This window comes from Vicia villosa, linkage group LG3 (genome assembly GCF_029867415.1).
Source record: "Vicia villosa cultivar HV-30 ecotype Madison, WI linkage group LG3, Vvil1.0, whole genome shotgun sequence".
In the NCBI taxonomy this organism is placed as follows: Eukaryota; Viridiplantae; Streptophyta; class Magnoliopsida; order Fabales; family Fabaceae; genus Vicia; species Vicia villosa.
Window position 1 is genome coordinate 139,102,245 of NC_081182.1, and position 16,145 is coordinate 139,118,389.

The 16,145-nt window shown below is 33.8% G+C and overlaps 1 protein-coding gene and 1 long non-coding RNA gene across 6 annotated transcripts; one reads left to right on the top strand and one right to left on the bottom strand.

Moving 5' to 3' along the window:
• The first annotated feature begins 8,579 nt into the window (after window positions 1–8,579).
• On the top strand, window positions 8,580–15,788 carry LOC131662453 (receptor-like protein EIX2). The gene is made up of 3 exons (XM_058932228.1): window positions 8,580–9,107; window positions 13,240–15,213; window positions 15,386–15,788. Exons 1-2 carry the CDS (start codon window positions 8,642–8,644, stop codon window positions 15,195–15,197), a joined length of 2,424 nt encoding a protein of 807 aa, XP_058788211.1. The 5' UTR covers window positions 8,580–8,641; the 3' UTR covers window positions 15,198–15,213; window positions 15,386–15,788.
• LOC131662455 (uncharacterized) lies at window positions 9,722–12,834 on the bottom strand. 5 transcript variants are annotated; one of them, XR_009301585.1, is made up of 4 exons: window positions 12,528–12,834; window positions 12,190–12,330; window positions 11,758–12,107; window positions 9,722–10,849 (listed from the first exon to the last, which is right to left on the bottom strand). It is a non-coding gene; the product is annotated as an uncharacterized LOC131662455 (long non-coding RNA). The 5 variants fall into 5 exon arrangements; XR_009301587.1 differs by having other exon boundaries at window positions 9,722–9,989; window positions 10,600–10,849; window positions 12,190–12,834; XR_009301586.1 differs by having other exon boundaries at window positions 9,722–10,503; window positions 10,600–10,849; window positions 12,190–12,834.
• Window positions 15,789–16,145: the final 357 nt, after the last annotated feature.

Below are 16,145 nucleotides of genomic sequence, written 5' to 3' on the forward strand. Positions count from 1 at the left end.
TAACTGGCTATCCAGATGGTAAACACGTGTTCACTATTCCTGGACAAGCGTGCGTGCAATTGAGGGGACGTCTACTTAGGTAACTGTGCAAATCACGTCTTTTGTCATTATTATCTCTCCTCACGTCATGTTACATTAAATGCTATTCATCATTTCTTTTATTGTCCTTCTTTTCTTTTTTATATTCCTCGAACGTTTCCCTCTTCTTTTTCCCTCTATTTATTCCTTCATTTCGTTGCATTTTTCAATAAGTCTTGGCTCTCTTTCTCTTTCTTTTTCTCCTGTCCAACAAAGTTTTTCTGTGGCATAAACCCTAGTTCATTCATCTTCAACCTAGCGTTCTTCATGAATCCTTTCAACTCAATAAGAACGGATGGAAGGGTTAATCAGTTACAGGATGTGAAGCATATCTTGGGATGGCTCTCCAAGTCTCCTTCAAGACAGATCTCTTCTTCAATGTTGTTATCAACATTTATCCAAAGGAAGAAGACCTTCTTGAGTGCCTGGAGCCCGTTTGCAACATTAGCTCTCTGTCTATGAACTGTCCCTCACTTCCTCTTTGGTCTCTTGGATCTCTCCTACAGTGGAGGTTCTAGTCTGGACAGGCATGAAGAGCTTTCAAGCTTCCATGGCTGAACAAACTGAAGACCAGAGGGTTCTTGAGTTGTTTGCGCAGTCTTTGCGTAGGATAGAGTCTTAGGTTTTGAGTCTTTGTAGCTTTCTTTCCTTGTTGCATCTGTTTTTCTGCATACACCTTTTGTAATCCTTCTTGTTGAAATCAATGAAAAATTATTTATGTTTCTTTCCTTTTGTCTCTTGCTTTACATCTGAATCTTTTATGCTTTTTGATGTTATGACAAAAAGGGGGAGAAAATATATGATAAATGATCTGATTAATATTATCAGTTACCGAGTAAAAAGACCCCACATTTACTAACAGAAGCTGCAAGCTTCATATGTTTTTAAGTTGTGTTGTTGCAGGAATCAAAGATTCAAGATCAACATAAGAAGCAACAAGATGAATCAAGCTCTTGGATTCTTGAAGCAAGCTGAGTGCTAGGAAGCTTCAGAATCAGAAGCAAGAAGGAAGAATGATCAGAAATTCTGATAATAGAATATGATCCAAATCAGTGTCCATTTGCTCTGATACATTGTCTATTGGATCTGGTATATTCTATATGGCCTATATGGCTCTGATACATATTTTGTGTTCTGATACACATTTTATGACTCTGATACATATTTTGTGTTCTGATACACATTTTATGTTCTAACTCATTCATGCTGACTTTTGTCGTTTAGTTTTGTTCTGTAACATTTCAGGATGTAGAGAAGCTCTGATGATGCTCTGGTACATTCAACAATGTTCTGATACAATCTAGCATGAAGTGATGTAAGAAGAAATTCAAAGCTCTGAAGCGATCCGAGGGAAGCAGAAATCAGAAGCTGTGAATGTTCTAAAGATCCAGAAAACTCAAGTTCTGAAGCTGTCCTAAATGGAAGCAGAAATCAGAAGCTGTGAATGTTCTGAAGATCAAAGAAATTCAAGTTCTGAAGCTGTCCTAAATGGAAGCAGGAATCAGAAGCTGTGAATGTTCTGAAGATCAAAGAAATTCAAGTTCTGAAGCTGTCCTAAAAGGAAGCAGGAATCAGAAGCTGTGAGTGTTCTAGGGATCTAAAGAAATTCAAAGTTCTGAAGCTGTCCAATGGAAGCAGAAGTCAGAAGCTATGAATTATCAGAAGATAGAAGCTTATGTGATCGTCTCTACCGAAATAATCAGGGAAGTCTTTTATTATTAAAGTTCTTCGAGTATTTATTTCAGGGGGAGATTATTCATCTCAGGGGGAGATTGTTAATCTCAGGGGGAGACATATTCACATGCTTATGCTATAGCTGTGTAATTTGTCTTTAGTCGTCTGCTCTTTCTGATCGCAAATTCATATCATTTATATATGTTTTTGTCATCATAAAAAAGGGGGAGATTGTTAGAACAAGATTTGTTCTGATCAATATTCTTAGTTTTGATGATAACAAGGATATGAATTTTGTGTGAGATAATGTGGTACTCTAATACATTGCAATTTCCCTTTCAGGAAATATATAAAGAGTATGCACAAATCAGCGCTCAGAAGCTTTGTCTCAGAAGGTTCAGCATGCAACATCAGAACATGGTCTGGCAAGACATCAGAAGATGGTCAAGGCAGAATCAGAACATGGGTCTATGAAAGCATCAGAAGAACTTGAGATCAGAAGCAGAAGCACTGAAGTTCTCATGGTATCACGCTCAGAAGCACTTCAAGGTCAGAAGACAAGAAGATGCTATGCACCAAGCTGTTTGACTCTGATGATATTCAAATATTTTATTCACAAACATCAGATCAGAAGAAAGTACAGGTGGCAGGCTACGCTGACTGACAAAAGGAACGTTGGAAACTATTAAAGTCAACGTCAGTAGACACAGCGTGAACAAGGCTCGAGGTAGTTGACAAAAGCGTGAAACATTAAATGCAAAGCTGTACGGAACACGCAAAGCATTAAATGCGTTCAACGGTCATCTTCTCAAACGCCTATAAATATGAAGTTCTGATGAGAAGCAAGGTAGACGATTTGCTAACAATTAACTTGCTGAAACGCTGATCAAATCCAAAGCTCAGAAACTTCATCTTCATCAAAGCTCACTACATTGCTGTTGTAATATATTAGTGAGATTAAGCTTAAACGTTAAGAGAAATATCACTGTTGTGATTATAGCTTTTAAGAAGCATTGTAAAACTCTTATTTGATTACATTAAGTTGTAAGGAACTAGAGTGATCAAGTGTTGATCAGGATACTCTAGGAAGTCTTAGCTTGTGTCTAAGCAGTTGTAATTAGAGTGATCACGTGGTGGTCAGGATACTCTAAGAAAGTCTTAGCTTGTGTCTAAGCAATTGTTCCTGGAGTGATCAGGTTGTGATCAGGATACTCTGGAAGACTTAGTCGCGGACTAAGTGGAAAACCATTGTAATCTGTTGCGATTAGTGGATTAAATCCTCAGGTGAGGTAAATCACTCCGTGGGGGTGGACTGGATTAGTTTAGTTAACAATGAACCAGGATAAAAATAACTGTGCAATTTATTTTTATCGCTCAAGTTTTTAAGACTACACTTATTCAAACCCCCCCTTTCTAAGTGTTTTTCTATCCTTCATCATATCCTAAATTTTTCCTACCATATTTATCTGACTTACAATTCATAAACATATTTCATTTAGGTCATTCCCCCAACACATGCATTTATATCATTGATACTGTTCAAAAGATGGCAAGAAAGAGGTTTCTATTGAAGAAAATTCTTGATCGGAAGAAAAGGACCTTAGGTCTAATCTGGGGGATCATCCATGTTTTGAAGGTCTCCTTGAGTTAGGGTTTCCTCATCTTCAGCTCTAGGCATTGGTTGAAATATACAAACTTGGAATTCAACTGGTCTCCCGGGATTAGGGTTTTTGACCAAAGTCAACACAGTTGACTTTTTAGTCAACACATTAATCAAAAGCTGATTTTATAATGCGAGATTGCATGATATATGTGTGGATGTATTTAAGTGCCTTGACAATTTTAGTCAATAACATTCCCATTCCTTTGGATTCTTCAACAACTTTAAGTAATAAATCAATGGATACCTCGAGTGTGTGTGTGTGTGTGTGATAACATGTGTCACAAAAGACAAACAAGTAAGTATGATAATCATCAATGATAATGGACAAGGATGTTTATACCTTAGGATTAATTCATGTATGAATGAATATGATGGATGATGGATATGGATCTCATGCATGTGGGTTAGTAAACAAAGTATATACAAATGATAGTACAATGGGTAACAAGTACAAAAATACAAGGATAAAAATCAACAAACATATGTACACGGATAAAAGATAATGATCAAGATAAACAAGTCACATTTACCATGGATAAACAAACATCAAGATATTTTTGGATTGGGGTTTGAAATTAGGGTTTTGAAATCACCTAAACCTAATTACTCTTTAATGATTAAAATACCAAATTCTAAAAGAGAATTGGTCTAAGGGTTCATGGTATAGTCAAGGAGAAATGATCCTAACCCTAGAAAAATATTCACATAAATATTCATAATTTATTTAAAGAGAACATCTAAAAGAAAATGATTTTTTTTATATTTTAAAACACTTAAAAAAGTTGTTTTTGATTAATTTTTTAATGGTAAAAATATAAATATTTTTGGGTTTTTAAATCATAATATCAAAATAAACAACTTAAATGAAGAGTGTGCAAAATTTCAAATAAAAATAATTAGTTTTACTATTTTTAATGAAATATTGAAATTGTGAAAGAAATGAAATAAAATGGTGGTAAAAAGAAGGTTTTGGCCCTTACATGGTTTGAACACACGCCCATTGCCTTGCAGATCAAAAGATTAACCACTGGGCCATGTGCTTGGCCCAGTCAGAAGACACGTCCAATTCAATACAAAGCATAGCATGTTGGAAATATGAAATAAATAAATAAAAGAAAAAAAAAGGTCGGGGCGAGGGGGTTCGAACCCCAGACCTAAGGGTCATACACATAACACACACTTTGCCAACTGAGCTGTAACGATGTAGTCGTTACCAAAACGTGCTCAATTAAACATAACAAAAACTAACATTCAAAATGAAAATGGAGCCAAACTCCATCTTCTTCCTCTTCACTCAGTAACGCAACAACAACAACAACAACAATGAACCAATTCAAACAATCTCAAAACTTAATCAATTTTAACAAAATAAAACAACAATGTGATCAGCATCAAGACATGAACTCAACCATGTAGTTAACAACAATTAATTCAAAATCATGAATTTCTCGAAATCAGTGATGAACCCTAATTTTTCAAAATCAAATTAAATGGTCAACATTTTGAATAAATGGATAAAACTAGAGGGCTTTTAATCCTTAAGCAACTCTAAACATGATGGTATTGAGTTTTAATCAGAACGATACCTCTTTCAGTGGTTTTGAGTTCAGAATTTTACCTCTGAAAATGGAGATCAATCTCCTTATTAGAGGTGTTGCAGATGTGTTATGATGATCCAAATAGCTTCCTTAGGACCTGAGGATGTTACCTGAATGCTTAGAATGACCAGAAGATGCTGAGAACTCCTAACCCGATAGCACCTTCAAGCTGATCAAGTAACAATGGTGAATGATGATGGAGGGGTTACCGAAGTGATTTTATGTTTTGGATAGCTTATATGGATGATATGTAAGGTGTTTGGATGATTGGTTTGAATGGAAATTGTTTAGGTAGCTCAACACAACTTCAAATGCAAGTAAGGTGTGTAAAAATGGAATTTGGTCATTATGTGGTTACAGGCCTTATGTGAATGTTTGGATAACTTCTATTTGATGTATAGAAGCTATCTGAAGTGATAGATTGGTTGGTTTGTGTTTTGGAAGGTTAAGGCTTCAAAAGTATGTTAATGGAGGTGCAAATGGTGATTTTAGGTTAGGAGTGTTTTGGGAGGTGGTGGAAGTAATGAAATTCCATGTTAATGTTAACAATTTTCTCAAACTCCTTTTGGATCATGGTGAAAAATGGCCACAAAGTTGGAAGAAGTTCAAGTGAAAACACTTAAAATTTCTCTAATTTTGTTGAACATAAACTTTTTAATTCTATATCTCTCAAATTAATCACTTTTTGATGAAATGAGATAACTGACAAAGTTGTTTATTTGATCAAGATCTACAACTTTTATGTTGGGAGAATTTTGAGTTTGTAGGTGAAATTTGTAGTTCCCAAAATGAGGTCAAAATCACTTAAAAACCCTAATTTTGACTTTTGTTGACTTTTTTATTCTTGATGAATTTTCTTGGTCAAATAACTTCATTAATCATATGTTGATGATTTTGATCTTCAAAAGTCCAGAGTTGACCAATTTTCTCAAAAGTCAAAGGTTGACATACACAGTTGACTTTTTTCAAATGAACTGTAGTTTTTTGGATTCCACATGAATCAAGCTCTCTTCTTCAAATGGATGATATGAATGGATTATAATGTTGATTTGGAGAATCTTGAATCATAGTTTGAGCCATGGTGCCATGTCCTGGTTAAAAATCAACTCTCTTGTTAAATTAGGTCATAACCCTAATTTGGGCATCAGGTGAGTTTGAACGTTGTTGATCTTGAGTTGGGTCATCCTTGGGCTTTGATATTGATGGGAGAACCCTTTGAACATAAGAGAATGTTTTAATTCCTCACGGGCTTCAAAACCCTAATTGCTCAGTCTCCTCTTGACCAGTTTTCTGTCTTAGAACCCAAGCAATAAACAATAATTTTTTTTTTCATTTTTGGGTTATCAAATGATGTATGCATGATGATAATGATGATGATCCTACTATTTGGAATATGGTGGGATCTTAGTCGTCAAAAATTGGGGTACAACAGAGACGGTATTCATGTTTGCACAACAGATTATGGATCAGAACCAAGGCTCTTGATGTCGAATGTTAGAACATAGAATCACACAATTGGTGAACAATGAAGGTTTAGGGTATGTGGAGAAGAAGATTTTGAGAGAAGAAGAGATAATTATATATATATATATAGAGAGAGAGAGAGAGTGTGTTTTGAGGGTGAAAAGTAACAATTGCATTAGCTTTAGATGATGATACCTCCAAGATATTTATATAAGAGATTACAACAATTTGGACATGAAACAAAATATTAAAATACAAGAAAAAGCAAAATCCAGACACGTAACCAATTAACACGTCTTGTTAACCAATTAAAAAGACAAACAAGAAAACATCTCATGTCAGGTGTAACCGGTTAACGCATTTTGTTAACCGGTTACAACAACTTAAAACCATTTTTTTTAGGTTTTAGAAGTAATTATTCTCCGGCTCTACCTGATTATACTTTCGTATTAGCCTGAATTATTGTCATATCAAAGAGGGTTATTGACTATTATTAGCAATTGTCTTATCATATCAAATAGGGTTATTGGGATTGGGATTCTCTGACTTTCTAGCGCGAAAGTCAGAGTGACTTTCAGCAAACTTCCACCGTCTGATGAATCACCCGCACCAAATCATGTCACATGGTGCTTCTAAAAATTAAACTTAAATGTTTAAGTTCTACAGAATTTTTTTTTTTGCATCTTCCTCCTTCCACCTTCTGTTTCCATTGCACCAGCTCATACCTCCTTCAATCTTGTTACTGTCATATCTTCTTCAATCATCGTTGCACCTCCTTCATCCTTTCATAGTTATGCCGATATTACACCCATCTCTAATTTGTAAAAATGGTTTGCTGACTTTTATTGCTTGTGTTTTTTCCATTTTTATTATTTGCTTGAGCTTTTAGCTTTGAATACTGTGACAATCTGCATCCAATCAAAACTATTTTTTTTCAGTCTTTGACATTGTTCATAAATTCAAGACCCAAACTTTATTTTGTTCATTTTAATAAAACCCAACCTCCAATTTCTACCCAAGCATATAAATGTCAAAATAATTGAAATAAATAGGAAGAAGGTCAGCAATGGGTATCGACAAGAAATTGTTCTAGATATAATTAATTTTGTATGGTACAAATCTACAACATAAGCTTTTATTATCATTTTTTTTGTTTAAAATTTAAAAAAATGAATGAATTAGACATGTGGCAGAATATAGTACATATGATATATATCAGATGGATGAGATTTGCTGAAAGTCACCCTGACTTTCCCGCTAGAAAGTCAGGGAATCCAAATCCGAGTTATTAACTATTATTAACAACAGTGTTATCATATTAAATTAAAGAGGGTTATTGACTATTATTAGCAACTGTCTTATCATATTAAACAGGGTTACTGACTATTATTAGTACGTATAATTGTCAAATAAAACATGTCCACAAAATACTACTAATAAAACAAAACATTTTATCAATCATGATAAATTTCAAATAATTTGCACCAAGTATAAAACACGAGGTTCTAAGAAATTCTATAATTCCGTTTTCCTTAATTACTTTATTAATTAAGTGTTGTAGGTTGGAGCAATTTGTATCAGCATGGGCAATAATGTAATGTCATAACATTCATACATAGGAAATAAAACTTTGAATTTTTTTTTTTGCTGATAATTTGTTTAGATGATTAATACAAGTAAATTTATATAGTGACCATGTTTAGTGAATGATTAGTTAATATAATAACATGTGGTAACTCGTAAACTATTCACAAAACAAAATTAATTACCATTTGAAACACTATAAACCATAATTTCCCGGCATTAAAATATATATAATAATCATTTATTAAGATAGGTAGTCAAATATACGCTTGAAAAATAACTAAATAACATATCATCTATTTAAATTGTCCAAATATATTTTTAAATTTATGTATCAAAATAACTCAAATCTTTTTAATTTGAAACTTCTCTACAAACCAAATTGATACGGATAAACTATTGTCCGCATACTTTCTTATCAAAGATTTCAAAAATTCAAAGTCGTCGAATCTTGTTTGGAGCTATTTCAATTTTCAAGCTTTCCCATTAGCCAAAATCTTATATAATCACACTTGCATCTTTTTACAAATCATACTCCCATTGCAATTAAATCTTTTTCTCTGATCCATTTCATCATTCAATGACTATTCTTATTACACAAATGTCATTTCTTTTGCTTCTATTTTTATCTATGTTTACAGTCCACAAAACCATGTCGACCAATGATCACAGGATGGTTTCTTGCAATGAGAGAGACCGAGAGATACTCTTAATCTTCAAAGAGGGAATCATTGATAGTTATGGTCGAATTTCAACATGGACAACCGAAAACAATTGTTGTTTTTGGGAAGGAGTCCATTGTAACAACAATACCGGAAGAGTTACACGACTGGAGCTACCATCTATTTTTAAAGACGGGCACTCCATATATTTGAAAGGTGAGATGAATCTTTCAATTTTAAAACTTGAGTTTCTCGGTCACTTGGATTTGAGTTCCAATGATTTTGATAGGATAAGTATTCCATCTAATCACCAAAACATCACACATGTATCTAAACTTCTCTACCTTGACTTATCATGGAATAATTTCCACTACAGAAAAAAAGGTCTCCTACCACGCCCAGAAAACCGAGGCTATATGCAAAATAACCGTGGCGTAACGCTGAGGCCACGGTTTGGCCACGGAAATCCAACTGTGGAGTATGCGGCCGTGGCCTAAAGTAAAGTCCACGGTTTTTTTAGTATAGACCACGCATTTTTTACAACCGTGGCTTTTTTAGGCCACGGTTTAGGTAGCTTGATTAAGGCCGCGGTTTGTATTTGCCATGACTGCAAAACTGTGGCTATATCGTAAAGCCACAGTTTCATTTTAACATTTACGACACAGTGTTAGTTCAAGATATAGCCACGGTTTGGTTATGACCACCTATTTAAAACCGTTGTTATATGTTATGCTTTCTAAACCATTTATCTTGCCCCAGTTTATTTCTGTATCATTATATATATATATATATATATATATATATATATATATATATATATATATATATATATATATATATATATATATATATATATATATATATATATGAAAATGAGGTAAATGAAAGGAAAATACTAATTGGAATTAAATAAACATTCAATGTACTTGAGTCGATTACTTTAATTACTTTAATCATGATAGCAAGATATGTAAATGAAAGGAAAATACTAATTGGAATTAAATAAATATTCAATGTACTTGAGTCGATTCTAAAATACATATAAATATAAAACTGTGATAGAAAATATCACCTCATTTTCTACTGCTAATTAAAGTCGGGTTCTTTAAAATTTATTCTAAAGCCGGATTCCCTAAAATTTATTCTAAATACTAATCTCAGCCATCTAACTTAGTAGTCTCTTACATAGGACTGACTCTTCATGTTGAAGGGGGAAAAGTGATCGTATCCTGCACTTCAAATATTTCCTCTTCATTTGTACTTGACCTACATCCATAGAGAAAAGTCAGGCTGGTCAAATATATAATAACATATAAGTGTGAAACCTCTTTTAAAAGGGAGCAGCGAAGCAAAAAGTGCATGCATTCAACCAAAAGAATTGAATGTTATTTTATAGAAAGATTATCACTAATTCTAAAAGAATCGAGTAGAAGCATGCTAAGTTGCTAACCTACAAAAAAGCTATTAAGCATAAAACGAGTTTAACAATATATGAACTAACCAAACAGTAAAAGAGAGCATAAAATAGTAAGACTTGATAACTCCATTACAAAACTAAAAATTGTACCAACACCAACTTAACATACACTAATTTCAAGAGCATAAAAATTTGTTGAAAGGACCTACACATTTGAATAAAGGCAGACATAACAAAGACTCTATAACAGGACATTTAGTGAATATTTACTCATATATTGTAGTAACCTGGAAGAGGAACAGTATCATTCAAAGACACACAAGTTTCTTTTTGGATCAATTCACCACATCTTCCACATTTCAACTATCATCGTCATCATCACAAAGATAAAGAAATTAATATTAAAATAGAGAGGAAGAAAAAAGCATGTTGAAGAAAATAAAAAAGATATTGTAATACCTTGAAGAATTCAATATAATGGTCAAATTCTCGAGTTCAGCACTGATCATCAGCATGTAGTTCACCATTTTTTTCCAGTTTGCATCAAACTCAATCGATTTCTATTTGGGTTGGGTTTGGGTTGTCCGAATTTCTAACAGAATTCGATCGATGGTTCTAGAAGGAATATTGACAGAACTAAGAAGACATAGCAGTTATTATAAAGGGAGAAAGAAACAATATTACCGCTTCAGCAAAACAGGAACAAAACCTGCACAGAGTATCAAAAAAAGGCCATGACAATTGAGAAAACTCAAAAATAAATAAATTAGCAAAACCCATCATACAATTCAATATAAATCACCTTCAGGTTGTTCAAAGACTACTACATAGCCACATGCTCATTTCAAGTCCAGTTTAAAGCACAGATTCACAAAACCCATCATACATGCACTATAACATATTTCTATGTATGTTCATAAGACAACATATGCTAAGTTTCATAAGAGGATAAAGAGCAATGATATGCATCCATGTTGCAAAACAAAATATCAGAATAATTCCACATTCAAACATCATTCAGTCCACAAACATAAACCAACTTCACTCCAAAAAGGGAAACAATTGAAATTCAAAACAGAGGCACGAATACATTTCAAACATTTCAGTACAAACATATTTCAGCAAGTTAACCTCCAGTTTCAAATGCAGCATTCATCACTACATGTCAAGTTCAAGAAACCACATTCAAATTTGTTAACCTTAACAGCTAATTAACTTAACTATTAGCCTAAAACTATTTTTACATTGCCTAACCATTCAGAATTTCTAAACCCAACTGGCATGACAGACTCCCCTTCAAAATTAACATCACCTTACCAATTCAAACCTTCCAATCAATTAACACTCACTTATTAGTCAAAGCCAAGGGTCAGACACATCAACTAAACACTAAACAATAAACTCATCTTGCAAGGAAGAAAACAAAACCACATAAATGTCTCCAGATATAAAAAGAAGTTAAAGCAGGACAATAGATTAATAAAACTCAGCAGTAGAAAAATGTAACACAAATAAAAGCAACTATCAGAAAAATTGTTAGTCATTATGGGAGTAAAATCCTGATACACAAACAAAATACATAGTTTTTCTTTTTGGTAGGAAATATAATAAACAAACCTTATCAATTTCAAAGCACAAAGAAGTTAGATTATGAAGACAAGGGTACATGTTCAGGCAAACCAGGGTTCATCTCATCCCACACAAACTCCTCTTCCTCTCAATTTTCCAGTTCCTTGACATGGCAGTGTTCCTTATGTTTTGGTGCTCCGTGATTAAAAAAAATCATGTTTCAGGCTGAAACCATTTCTTTGCTCGGATAAGGTCTCTGCAACGCCGCCAATGAGCCTACTTCCAGTTCTTCCAACATCTGAACCACTGGAATTATATTCCTCATCTCCATAGGCTCCGCCAATGCTCTTGTCAAGAACAAAATCGTTAAATGCATCTCTATGAGTATGCTGGTTATTCTGCAATATACACCATTAAATTAAAATATGGAAATGGAATAGTATAAAGAGGTAAAGAAAAATTACTGCATTACTATCTAACCTTGACCTATCTAACATTATCCATCTTTACATTACAGAATACATCGAAACCTAAATAGTTGAATTCGTTTTCAGCCGCACATACTTTATTTGAAGCTTGAATCTGTGTCAAACCACACATACTTTATTTGAAACCTTGAATCTGTGTCAAACCACACATACTAGAGTCATTTTCCTTGTCTTCACATAAAAGCATAACAAAAAACATTTTATTCCCAAAAAATGCATTCTTTTCAATCAGCAAAACAAGAGAAATTTCTCTCTATTTCCTATTCATCCAGTTATAATCTACAACACAAAGCAACAATCAATAAGATGCAAAGTACAAAAAGCTAACACCTGAGATCTATAAACTTCGGCAGCGGTAAAGTGAAGAAGGCTGAGCGGTCGGTGGTAACGCATGGTCGGCTTCAGATTGTTGCGGTTGTTGTGGTGGTGAGGCGATAATGAACGGCGGTGGCTGTATGGAAGGTAACGACGGCGATTCACGCAGAACAAAGACGGAGAGATGCGCCTTGCGTTTTCCAGAGCGATCTTGAAGAACGGCGCCGTTCAATGAGGAGAAAGGGGCTTCCTGCGTGAATGTGAAAGGTTACAGAACCCTAATTCCTCTTCCAGGTCACGCGTTTTTTTATACTCTTTCCATTTTTTGTTTTGTTTATATATATATATATATATATATATATATATATATATATATATATATATATATATATATATATATATATATATATATATATATATATATATATATTTGTGTTTTTTTAGGGGAAGAAACTAAAAAAAAGAGGGAAATTTTAGTGGGATATTTTTTTTAGGTTAGGGCCACAGTTTGAAAAAAAATTAAATGTCGCAGTTTCTTTTTTGTGGCTTAAAATATCTACGGTTTGTTAAACGTGGCAATTGAAGAAAATGCCACAGTTTTACGCTCCGGATTCAATATTTCAAAACATATGTCTACGACTAGAAAACCATGGCCAAAAACTGTATGTGGTCACAGTTTTTGAGCTGTGGAAGAATTTAGCGTGGCCGTAGACCATATTTCTTGTAGTGTTCATTCACATGGATAATCTTGATTGGCTTTCTCCTCTCTCTTCTTTGAAATATCTCAACCTTACTGGAAATGATCTTCATAGAGAATCCAACTGGCTTCATGCAGTGGCTATGTTTCCTTCATTATTAGAGTTACAGTTGAGGGAGTGTAAACTAAACAACTTCATACTCAACCCATCACTTGAGTATATGAATTTGTCTTCACTTATCACTCTTGATCTTTCTTATAACAACTTCGCCTCTCATTTACCTGGTAAGTTTTTTAATCTCACGACACATATCACCTATCTTGATCTTAGTAACAGCAATATACAAGGTGAGATACCTTCAAACATACTAAACCTTGAAAGTTTAAGAGTCCTTGATCTCTACGATAATCATCTCAAAGGATCAATTCCATATGAAATAGGCCAACTAGCATATATTCAAAGACTTGGTTTATCCACGAACATGTTAAGTGGTTTCATTCCTCCAACTCTAGGAAACCTCTCATTCTTACGTTACTTAGATCTTTCCTATAATAATTTATCTGGTGATATATCAAAAACAACTTTTTCCAAACTCAATAGTTTAGATTCACTAGACTTGAGTAGTTCAAATGTTACTTTTCAATTTGATTCTGATTGGGTTCCTCCTTTTCAACTCAGTAACCTTTATTTGAGTGATTCAAATCAACACCCAAATTTTCCATCATGGATATATACACAGAAGTCATTGGAGACTCTTGATTTGTCAAGCTCGGGAATTTCATTGGTAGATAGGAATAAGTTTGTGAGCCTTCTAGAAACTATACAATATAGTATTTTATTGTCAAACAATTCGATGACGGGAGACTTATCAAACCTAACACTAAAAGGTTATGATATAAATTTAGATCACAATAATTTCACAGGAGGACTCCCTAACATATCACCAAGGGCTAAATACGTTGATTTTTCTTACAACTCCTTTTCTGGACCAATTCCACATAGTTGGAAGAAATTAAAGGATTTAGTGTACATTAACTTGTGGAGTAATAAGTTATCAGGTGAAGTACTAGTGCACCTCTCTCAATCGACACAACTGAAATTCATGAATTTGGGAGAAAATGAATTTTCTCGAATCATATCAATCAACATGTCGCAAGAATTAGAAGTGATCATATTGAGAGGTAACCAATTTGAAGGGAACATCCCATCACAATTATTCAATCTCCCAAAATTATTCCATTTGGACCTAGCACATAACAAGCTTTCGGGATCTATGCCGAACTGCATTTATAACTTGACTCACATGATTACTAATAATAAACAATTGACTTCATGGTATGTTGCTACAATTGATTTGTTTCAAAAAGGTCAAGATTATATGTATTCAGTCCATCCAGATAGGCGAACTATTGACCTTTCAGTCAATAGCTTTTCGGGAAAAGTGCCAAAGCAATTATTCCGTCTTGTTCAAGTTCAAACATTGAACTTATCTCACAATAATTTTACTGGTACAATACCAAAGATTATTGGAGGAATGAAAAATATAGAATCTTTCGATCTCTCTAATAATATGTTTTATGGTGAAATTCCCCAAAGCATGACTGTCTTGAACTTTTTAGATTACTTGAATCTATCTCACAACAATTTTAATGGTAAAATCCCAACTGGAACACAACTTCAAAGTTTTGATGCATCTAGCTACTTTGGAAATCCAAACTTGTGCGGAGCTCCTCTAAGTAATTGTACCACAGAAGAAGAAAATCCTAAAAATGTAATGCCAACAAGAAGGAATGAAGATGAGGACTCTATAAGACAATCATTATATCTAGGCATGGGAGTTGGATTTGCAGTAGGTTTCTGGGGCATATGTGGTTCTTTGTTTCTTCTTAAAAAATGGAGGCACGCATATTACCGATTTGTTGATGGAGTTGGTGACAAGATCTATGTAACTTTCATGGTAATGTTGAATAGTTTCAAGAGAAATTAAGCCTTCGTTAACTGAGGTTAGTACAATTGACTTCAAAGTTTTATTGATGAAAACTATTTGTATAGTATAATGTTTTTATTTAAAAGTAATCTATGACATGTTTCATTGATCAACTATTGATCATTTTGCTTTATTTTCCAGTTATATGCCTGACTTAAATTTATTTTATTTGCTTCATATTTTACCAGGTGATTTTGTATGTGGAAGATCTTGCGTTATATCAACATTGTTACTTTTGAATTCATCTTTCTTCTAAACTAATACTTTAGTTTATATCGAAAAAGCAATTTTTAGTAGTCAGGGAATTCCATTCACCTTTCTTGTTTTATTGGCTATAAAAGCCTTGTATCTTTCGTTTGTAATAACATCAGAACATAATCAATAAATACTTTTAGTGTAACTGAGTTGTGAAATTTTCACGTGAGGAGAGGTTAATTAATTTATGGATTTCATTTTCATTACGTTTGTGTGCTTCCACGTTAATTTGTTCTTCCACAAATATAACTTTGAGAAAATGTTGTGTAGTTTCCTAACAATTGGTACCAGAGCTGGTTGGTTCTTTCAATTTCAGAAGCAGTGTAACTGAGTTGTGAAATTTTCACGTGAGGAGAGGTTAATTAATTTATGGATTTCATTTTCATTACGTTTGTGTGCTTCCACGTTAATTTGTTCTTCCACAAATATAACTTTGAGAAAATGTTGTGTAGTTTCCTAACAATTGGTACCAGAGCTGGTTGGTTCTTTCAATTTCAGAAGCGATACAGAAGAGTCATATTCGAGTGGGAGCGATGGCAGCAGACGAAGGAAAGATGAAAATTGAGAAGTTCGATGGTGCAGACTTCAGTTTTTGGAAGATGCAAATAGATGATTATTTGTATCAGAAAGGTATGCATGAACTAAGGGTGGCAAAACGGGTCCAGCCCGTTGGGCATGCCCGTTTTGCCTGCA

Coding starts and splice junctions, on each gene's coding strand:
- LOC131662453 (XM_058932228.1), top strand. CDS start 8,642: ATGACTATTCTTATTACACAAATGTCATTTCTTTTGCTTCTATTTTTA. Junction 9,108..13,239: donor TTTCCACTACAGAAAAAAAG/GTCTCCTACCAC, acceptor TATTTCTTGTAG/TGTTCATTCACATGGATAAT.